The sequence below is a fragment of the Vanessa atalanta genome, chromosome 14 (genome assembly GCF_905147765.1).
Source record: "Vanessa atalanta chromosome 14, ilVanAtal1.2, whole genome shotgun sequence".
NCBI classification, from domain to species: domain Eukaryota; kingdom Metazoa; phylum Arthropoda; class Insecta; order Lepidoptera; family Nymphalidae; genus Vanessa; species Vanessa atalanta.
Window position 1 is genome coordinate 4227805 of NC_061884.1, and position 9842 is coordinate 4237646.

General features: G+C 33.1%; 1 protein-coding gene across 2 annotated transcripts; it reads right to left on the minus strand.

Annotated features, from left to right (window-relative positions):
* Nucleotides 1-117: 117 nt before the first annotated feature.
* On the minus strand, nucleotides 118-9842 carry LOC125068769 (REST corepressor 1). 2 transcript variants are annotated; one of them, XM_047678073.1, is made up of 10 exons: nucleotides 9574-9842; nucleotides 9142-9279; nucleotides 8851-9065; nucleotides 8583-8771; nucleotides 6923-7035; nucleotides 6173-6404; nucleotides 5555-5708; nucleotides 5239-5391; nucleotides 4490-4587; nucleotides 118-3813 (listed from the first exon to the last, which is right to left on the minus strand). In XM_047678073.1, exons 1-10 carry the CDS (start codon nucleotides 9677-9679, stop codon nucleotides 3721-3723), a joined length of 1491 nt encoding a protein of 496 aa, XP_047534029.1. In that variant the 5' UTR covers nucleotides 9680-9842; the 3' UTR covers nucleotides 118-3720. The 2 variants fall into 2 exon arrangements, with proteins under 2 accessions (XP_047534029.1, XP_047534028.1); XM_047678072.1 differs by having other exon boundaries at nucleotides 9142-9294.

Genomic DNA, 9842 nt, shown 5'->3' on the forward strand with positions numbered 1-9842 from the left:
TTAAAAATAAAACATAAATTATAGTTATCGCTAAAATAAAATTAAACTACTTTTGACAAACTTTTACGAAATATCAATTTAAAAAAATCGAAATACTAAAAGTATTTCTTATCCAAAAATATTATAGCAGGCGTTATTATTGTTACTGAAATGAAAAATCAAGAGAATTATTTAAATTACACCACCAAGTCAAATTTACCTATTTTTTTATTATCAGATTAATACAACTTTCTCAAGAATTCGCTCGATATGTCCCCGACATATTACAATAAGACGTAAAAACTTACACGTAAATAATATACAAATAAGAATTAAAAATATTGCTTAACGCAATGTTAGGCGGAATATTATGAATGTACATAAAGAAATACCAGTTTATTTATCGATACCAAAATTAATTTAGAGCGTTTGAAAAATACGAAATTGATTTTCATACTCAAAGTACTTATATACAAAAGTAATATAAATCAGAATGAATACAAATTCTATTTATGGTAACCACATTCTCGGCTCTGTAAAACCAATCATCTTATCAGTGATGTAAGAATATTAAAACTAGTAAAGATTATGCTTTTAACGTAAACGTATTATAATCCAATAATGTGATCATTAAAAGGAACTTAAAATCTAAGCTAAAATTTAAATCTCAAGTCGTCGTTATCGTAAGTTTTGTATGAAATGACATGTCTTTTAGGTGTACAAAAATATCATCAATATTCAATATTTATCATCTATATTTTCAGTACCTAAGAATTAAATTAATCTATTATATAAGGACAAAATTCATTTATGGAGTAATGAGCGGTTTTTTTTTAAGAAGCTGTCATGTTTTTATAAGTTAAATGCGAAATCATTGACAAGTATATGCCATCTAAATCAAGTATAACTATTTATTTATATGGCAACGCTTTTATTACATTATTTCAAATTATTCATAAGCTTTATTAAGTATATTACAAATTTCGGTATCGGTTTGTTATTTTAAAAAAAACAATTCTAAATTTAATTAAATTGTGTTTTGTCGAATAAAATCTTACTATACGAAATGTCTATCATTTTAGCTTAACTAAAAAATCTGAGAACGATTGGACTTATTTAAAATGATATACGACATGAAAAATTCTAGCTACCTCTTAAAAACATTACAGACAATATTTTAAAATTTTAGAAAATTGATATTTAATATTACTTAAATATAGTATAAATTACTTTAAGCATGCGAGTATATGTGAGGTGTGTGATTAAGGCAAGTGGGTTACGGATCAAAATGTACCTTATTTTATGAATCTTTATGTATTAAACTAATCAACTTTAGAATGTATAAAAATCACACTAATATAATTAGCATCTATGTTAGACTTCGTAGTAGAAGTTTTCAAACCTACGCAATAACTGCAAGTATTAAAATTAATACTATGTTCATAAACATCAACAAACACAATTTGTAAAGGATATTAGAAATACTATTATAATTTGTTATTTGTATTTCTTCTTTCTCCAGCATCAGTATTGATGCTTTTTCGTAGAAATAGTTGACAATGAATGTGTTAGCAACCATTTGTAATCATTCAAGCCACCATACAAAATATTTCAACTAGTTTTGTTGACATTTCATTTTTTTGTCAACTATACACTATACAAATTTTCTTTTTGTAGAAAGGTAACTTAATACTTATTCTAGCACTAAGCGTGAAATCATAATTGATTTTTATAATTCAAAATCGCCTTTATTGCAACCCTGCTACAGTCACAAACTGTTTTAACTGACTTTGTTTTATATAAAACAAAGCACGAGGCAAATTTTTGGAGATCTCTGATTAAGATTACAAGATTACATTCGCTCAGTTTTCTCCATAGAAATACCTATTGATATTTTCTACAATAAAAGCATTATTATGTACTATAATGAAGGCCTATGTCTATATTATACAATTCATTCATTATACACATTTCTATATACAATACAGTGGTACAATCTGTACATTTCTATTGAACCAGTTATTAAATTTTTCATTCTAAGGATTATTATCATGATATAATTGTGTATGTATAATATAAAATTATATATGCACAATTATAGTGAAATTCCATATAAATGATTTTATTTATTCTAATTTATTGCTGGTTTATGGTCATTTAACATAAAAATATACATTGAAGTATTGTAAGAAATCTCGTAATATCGATTTAAATAGTTAATAATTATCAACTTATCCATTACATTCTAGTAAAGTAAAGTATTGCTTAACGGTAAACTCCTTAACCATTAACCATTCAACTATCATATATAATGGCTTTAATTATTAAAAGTAATCTATATGTACAAGTATTTATTCCATTCCTAAAGCGTATACCATCTCCACTAATTTCACGACTTCCATAGCAAACCTGATTTGATATTCTTTGAAATAATCCTAATTTTTAAAATATTTGAGACATTATATTAGTCATGTGCTACTCTCTCTTAAATTTTCTCATAATTTGTACATTTACAAAATTATAATTTTAAAATAATCTGTTCTAAATCTCATTAAATCAATGCCACTATTATAAACAATATCCATTGTTCAATTAAAACATTTAAAACTAAATGCTTTGTATCCAATATGTAAATTGGTTTGTCTTATAATGAATTATCTAGTGGACAAAATTGAATGTACTATAAATCATATAGTTATCGAAACTAACCTCACTTTCAGCTTTACATATGTCGACTCTTCAAAATTAATTTCGTCAAATAAATAAGAATTATTTTAAAGATATATTCATTGTTACTTCTGACATAAAACAATTACACACAAAATTTATAATAAATTTAGTGAATAACTATTTTAATTATTATTATTTACATTACGTAACATATATTCATTGTTTAAAAAGTCAAGACATAGTGCTGATGTATGTATACATTTAGAATTTAACTCTTACACGAAGTTACGAGTTTCTGCATCTATTAACTCATTCATTGTAAAATGTATGAGACACATACTTCCCAAAATGGTGCTTTGATAATAGCTCAATTAACATTGCAAACAACGATTATGTAATGCAAATTATTCCATTATTTGTTATAAACAACTCAATATGATCAGTATGCCTGGAAACTCCTTATATTCGAGTAAATACGTTAATATATGTATATATATATTGAAGATCAAGATCATTAAATTACTAGACATATAATTTAGCACTGCCCTACATACATTATTTTCATATAATATATTAAACAGAAAATAAAATGTACAAGCTAATGGACATTTTCTTTTCTGACACAGATGATCTTATGACTTTAAGGGTGTATCAAATATTTGATTTCGATTGAATTATATATAAATTTAGCCTTCAACACACTAGCCATATTAAGTTATTTTTGATAATGATGTGATAAAACATTAATCGTGTTTAAACAATATTCAACATTTTTCAGAAAGCATAAACGAATTATTTTCGAATATTTTATGTCGATAAACGTTTGATTTACCTTAAAGCACATTTTTTATACTGAATGTATAAATAGAATTAGTTCCACGGTCAAATGACCGTTATAGATGATGATTGCACAGCGCAAAAAAAACTACAACCCTGTGACAACCCTGCCGCATTTCGCGTGACTTCGAAGACGATGGCCCACTGTAGTGTTTCTGTACGCTGTGATGATAGTGTCGAGAGATGAGGCTACGTGTGTGCGCGGCGCTGCGGACGGGGTCGCGGCGGGCGGCATCACTTGCTCGGCTTGTGCTTGGGCGGCGTGGTGGGCGGACCGCCTTGCTCCGCAGACGCGCCGATGGCGACGCCCTCGCTGTCCACTTCGGTCTGGATAAATTACCATATTTATAACTTGAAACCATTGAAAAGCCTTTTTTTGTTAACCACCGGAGAATTACAAACTACGCAGTGGCCATTATGATGCACGTGTGTACCCGAAAGCACAAACACTATCCCCATACTATATTCATTTTCATCCGATGAGATTACGATCCAACTCAACAGAAGAGATAAACGACGGCTTTCTGAGGTTACAGGGACGCGGGATAGAACTAACGAAATAAAAAAATCAAGCTGCCACTGAGAATTTCTTAGCCGAGACACACAACTTTAATTGATCCTACCCGGGATTCGAATCTAGGACCTCATACGAACTGCATGCAAAAATATGCAGTCACATTAAATAAAAGTCAATCAAAATAATATAGATAAGATGTACAGGCAAGTGGATGAGAAGATCGGGCTCAGTTGCGCGCCTTGGGGTAGGCCTATGTCCAGCAGTGGACTAATACAGGCTGATTATGATGATGATGATGGTGTACAGGCACAGACATAAATGTCAATTTTAATATTTTGATTTCAAAATAATACAACCTACAAGCTACAGGACATTTTATTTAATTAAATCCTATGCCTATCCTATTTTTAAACTAAGATTCGAGCTTATAGTCGACAATAATAAAAGGAAAGGAAAATATTTTAAATATTATTAAATGTCACTTACTTTCTCATCCTTTGTATTTGTTTGTGGAGAACCGGTGCCATTGTTGGCATTACTGTTATCCACATCATTGTCAGTAGATTCTGTGCTTGTTGTACCTGCTAAAATAAACGAAACTTTTATTAAAAATCCATACATTATATAAATACATAAATCTTTATAATTGTCATACCAATTGTAATGAAATAAATATAATTTTGACAATGACACGGCGAAAATTTTGTAATTAATAAATAATGTCATTCTCCATGACTCTCCATCTCCCAAATCATCTTCATCGAGATAGATTCTTCGTGCATTACTAATTATTTCAAAACAATATTCTATACATTATTTATTTTTCGATTTTATTATATCATCACAGAGTTGAGATATATGAGAACCTTGCAGGTTCAAACCCTTGCAAGCACCACTGAATTAACTTGCTTAATTTGGGTTTATAAAACATTGTGACCAAATCTTCAGTTTATACCGGATGAAAATCGGCCTAAGAGTATCCAATAACCCGGATTGGAGCATCATGGTGTAATAAGACCCCAACCTTCTCCTAAAAACGGAGACGAGCCCTTAGTCCAGCCGTGGGTTGATTACGGACTGTTACTACTACTACATCTCTATAACTTCAAATACCAATTGCATCAATTTTGTTATGTGAGTGTATTCTTAAATTGAATATGATATATATACTTTGTGCCTTAATGTTTGTTAACCTATAATATCAAAATCTTAGATATATAATAATAAATATATACCAGCTTGTATGTGATTAGCGCTCCCGCGGTCAGCTTCGTGCTCTCGCAGGACTGCGTCTAGATTATATCGACGGCGATAGGAAATAAAGAACGTGCGGATGTGTGCTTCTGTCTTAGTGCCCAGTGTTTCAGCAATAGCTTGGAAATCTTTACCTGTAAAATGAATATGCAATGAACCCATATGAACAATCGATTATATGGTAAAATATTAATGAATAACAAGATGCAGCAACTAATCCTTAATCTAGACCAAAGAACAAAAAAGGTAAATTATAAAAGCCTAGAACAGAGGTTAGTTGAAGTCATCTCCACGTACCATATTTTCTGACAGCCGTGACTGCCATCAGTAATTCGTCATTAGTCCAGCGCGAATTAATCTTTGCGGGCGGTTCGCCGGGTCGCAACTCCTCTACGCCTGCATCTCCTACTTTGCGTTTCATAGCACTTAACTGTTGTTTATTTTGTTGAACCTGCATTCAAAAAAATCTATAAAATTTCGCCCTCGCATGAAAACACAAGCAATCAAGTCATTAACATTAGCTAAATGCTAGGCAGGATCGGGGTGTGCATATCTGGATTATCCAAAATAACACTAATCAAGATTCGCAGGACTCTCACTGCATTCAACGAGAATGTTTCGTTTTAAAGCTATTCAACAACAACCAAAAAAAAAAGTATGAGGGCATGTGTGCAGAATACATTTTGTTAAGTCGCCTAATGCAATATTGTTGAAAAAAAAATCTACAACAATCGATAGTAATCTGTTTTAATGTCACATTCTCCACATTACATCACACAAATCATTAGTAGCATCCATGTTAGATTAACGAACAATAATTTCAGTCTCGGTCAATGTCAAGCTAAGCGTCGGTGTCAACGTAAGGGTGAGAATGTGTAAACTACATAGCGTCATGGATGGCGGGTTGCATCTTACTTGTCTCTTGAGCGAGATAATCTCTCTGTCCATGGCTTTGAGCATAGCCTCCCCCTGATTGACAAGGCCGGGCTGCGCGGGCTCGCCGGGCTGCGGGCCGGTGGCCATGGCCACGAGATCGTCGTGATTGATGTAAATGCCTCGCGGCAGGCGGTGCTTGTACCGCTGCTGTTTCGAGCCGGGCCCGCGACGCCCCGAGGGCCCGCACAGCGGTCTCATCGTGCCGGTGCGTCTGTCACATCACCGCGAACGTTCAAACAATCAGATCCCTGGCACCGCCCTACTATACTTTCAATTATTCTTTCATGCAATTTCTACGAGTGATTGCCAGTTATATTCGCCGATTTAATTTATACTGCACGCGAATGTCGTGTCATCTTAGGAATCGTAGAAATATTTAGTCGTTATATCATTAGTTTACCTCGCATATAAAATAACGACTCAAATCGGTTAATCGTTAATTTATTCCTCATAAATGTAACGATTACTAAATCAGCCTGGCGGCCAATTTGTTAATAGAACTACTAATTCAAAATAATAAGTAATCGAAAACCAAATTAAAAAAAATGACGAATTGATAAAAAAAATTTTAAGTCGACTAACAAAGTACACGACCGCGACACCAATTGTTATAAAGGTATAGTAGAATAATTTTATAGTCTTTATATTGACTCGCATAACAATGTAACCTTACTCGCGTAAGATGATGATGGATTGAGATTTCAAAGTGAATGTTGTTTGTTTACCGACCTGGCGTGCACGAGGCATGCCTGGCACAACTTGTGCGAGTTGTGCGGCGTGGTCTGCGAGCACAGAATGCCGCAGACGGTGCACCACTTGCCCGCTTCGCCGCCGCCCTCGCCCTAAACCCCAATCAATATTTTACTATCCTGCTACCTGACCTAATGTAACCTAACCAAACTGAGCTGGAACTCCTCACACACTTCTTTTAAAAACCCTTCATTTAGAATATAAAACGATATTCTGCACACATTTACAACAAAAAAAATTTGGGGGCTGTTAAAGGAAGCATGCGGGAACACTTGACAGGTGAATGAGGAACGGGTGGGAGTGCTAATTTAGTAGTTCTTACAAGGCTAAGTATAATGAGCACATGGCATCGTGCTTAAAGATTAACAAAATATGTGCCTTTACTTTTATTTTTATTAAAATTACAACAGCATTCTCCTGTTTTACCGACTTATTACATGTAATAAAATTATGTATTATTTAACATTAATATCTTGATACTGTCTAACGAAAACAGAAGATTACATTTTTGTTTTTGTGACACATCATGAAACTGATTTGTTATAAATGAACATATGAATATGATATAAGTCTGTTTGTAGATAAAAATGCAGAGCAGTTAAACTAAAAAATAAGCAAAGTCTAAAGCAGCAAATTAAATAATTCAATCATGAAAATAATGTAAGGTTAGCTATTTGAACTAAGTTTGTAATATTGTATTGCAGATGAACTATATAGATATTTATTATGTATTCTTTTATAATAAAAATGTTCATCACTATTTAAATGCATTTTATCAGAAAGCATCTAAACTATTTGAATACAAGATGGTTTTCATGGTTCAAATAACTTGTTTTCTCTATAATGAGTATAATGAAAATTTTGGTATGATATGACACATGAAGCAGATGCTGTCGCATAACAAACAACCGCAAACAAAAGATACTCTATGACTACTATAGTGCGATGATACAGCAGCTTGGCGGTAAGAGTACATTTGGGAGTCCAGGAATTTCGAGAACCTTCACAAGGAATTCTGACAAACATCAAATTATGAATGACAACACACCAATAACAGATAATAGTGAATAGAATGGAAGAAGACATTTAACATCCAGTTATTGTAGCAACATGGTCATACGCTTAGTGGGGGAGCGACGAACCCACCTCGCCTTGCTGGCCGGCGCGAAGCGAGGGCCCGCCGCCCGGCAGAGGCTTGCCTCCGCGGACAATACCACGATGTAAAGTCCACTTCTGTCATTACCAACACATATTACATCCAAAAAATGTGCTACCCAGGCTTCTATTTACAATATACTCAGTCGACATCATTTACGTTGAAAAACAGTGGAATTAAGTAAGAGATTTCATCTCATTCTCATAAGTTTTGTGTATTTAATGTAATGCTTCAATGAACGTATACTATTCATAAACAATATTATATCTACTCTGCATTTCTATTTACTAAGCAACCAATGACTATATTTCTATAGGAAATAATCATTGGACAATCCAGATACACTGTTTGAACTTGCAAACAAAGGAAGTCTTCAATTTACTTTTATGAAAAAATAATGATAAATCTGCATTCTAAATGACAAAGAACAAACATTTAACAAAAGCAATACAAACAATAACAATGGGATGGAAACATACATACCTTTTCATCATTATCAGAATCTTTATCTGAACCACCTGGTTCTGAACCTGCCCCAGATTCTCTCTTCCCACTTCCAGAGCCTGTAGGATTACGACCTTCACTCACAACATCCATCAAAGATGTACGAGCTCTTGTCTTTTTCCATGAATAATAATATTTTACTAGTGATGCAATTGACTTGTCAGGCAACTATAATGAAAATACAAATTAGTTTCAAGAATAAATGAAACTATTCGGTGATATACAATATAAAATTATTACTACTAACCATTTGTCTTATTCTGTGAAAACTTTTACCATGAAACTGAAAAGCTTGTTCAAACAGCACTTTGTCCTCCACTGTCCATTCATCAGGAAAGGGTGTAAAATTAGCAAGGTCCATTGAAGCTCGATTGAGATCATGTTTATGCCAGAACAACATACCAAGTGCCTGTTCACCATTATAACCATATTTTTCTTTTGCTATAGTAATGTACTCATCCACTAAAAAATTAAGAAAATTATAATAAAGAAAACAGAAATTGTAACAAGTTATTTGCACCTAGTGAATTTTACTTACATTTAATATCTGATATATCAGAAGTTGGTGACCAAACAAGTAAAGCTCTGTCTGATATTTGATCAGGTTTTCTTTGCTCCAAGGGTTCCAACTCAGGACACACTGCCTGGTAATCACGCCCCACTCTTATTTTTTCAGCTGCAAATGGCACTACTGCTTGGTTTTGGTGTAACATGTGTTGATGAGATGAGCGCAGCATGAAGGCAGATGAAGAGAAGCATAAAAATAAAGCATGATATGAGTTTGTTAGTTATTAATCACCACGGCGATTAGACAAATATAAGCTGTTTATTAAACAACTTGACGCGTCAAATTAAAGCGTATGCTAACACTGCACAGATCTTTAAACAGGTACCAATTTATGCTGTATGAAGCCCCATATTATATTTCATACATAAATATTTTTATTACTTTTATTGAAAAATGGCTTACCGTTTTCGTCTTCAGAACTAGAATCAGGGCTGCCGTGACCATTCGGGCTTGGCCCTCTCGAACGCTTCCCGTTTCGAACATCATTACTTCTTTCAGCCAAAACCATGATTACTTATTTTGCACACTATCACACCTATTTCACTATATTTCTACAAAATGTAAAGGTCCATAGATTAGTTATTTTTGCTGGGGCTAATCTAGGACCAATAAAACTATATGCACAGCTTAGCACTTCAATTCAAACGTGATTCAAACCACCGCATCAATAA

Coding starts and splice junctions, on each gene's coding strand:
- LOC125068769 (XM_047678072.1), bottom strand. CDS start 9,679: ATGGTTTTGGCTGAAAGAAGTAATGATGTTCGAAACGGGAAGCGTTCG. Junction 7,036..8,582: donor ATTCTGATAATGATGAAAAG/GTATGTATGTTT, acceptor ATTGGGGTTTAG/GGCGAGGGCGGCGGCGAAGC. Junction 4,588..5,238: donor CGCTAATCACATACAAGCTG/GTATATATTTAT, acceptor CGTTTATTTTAG/CAGGTACAACAAGCACAGAA.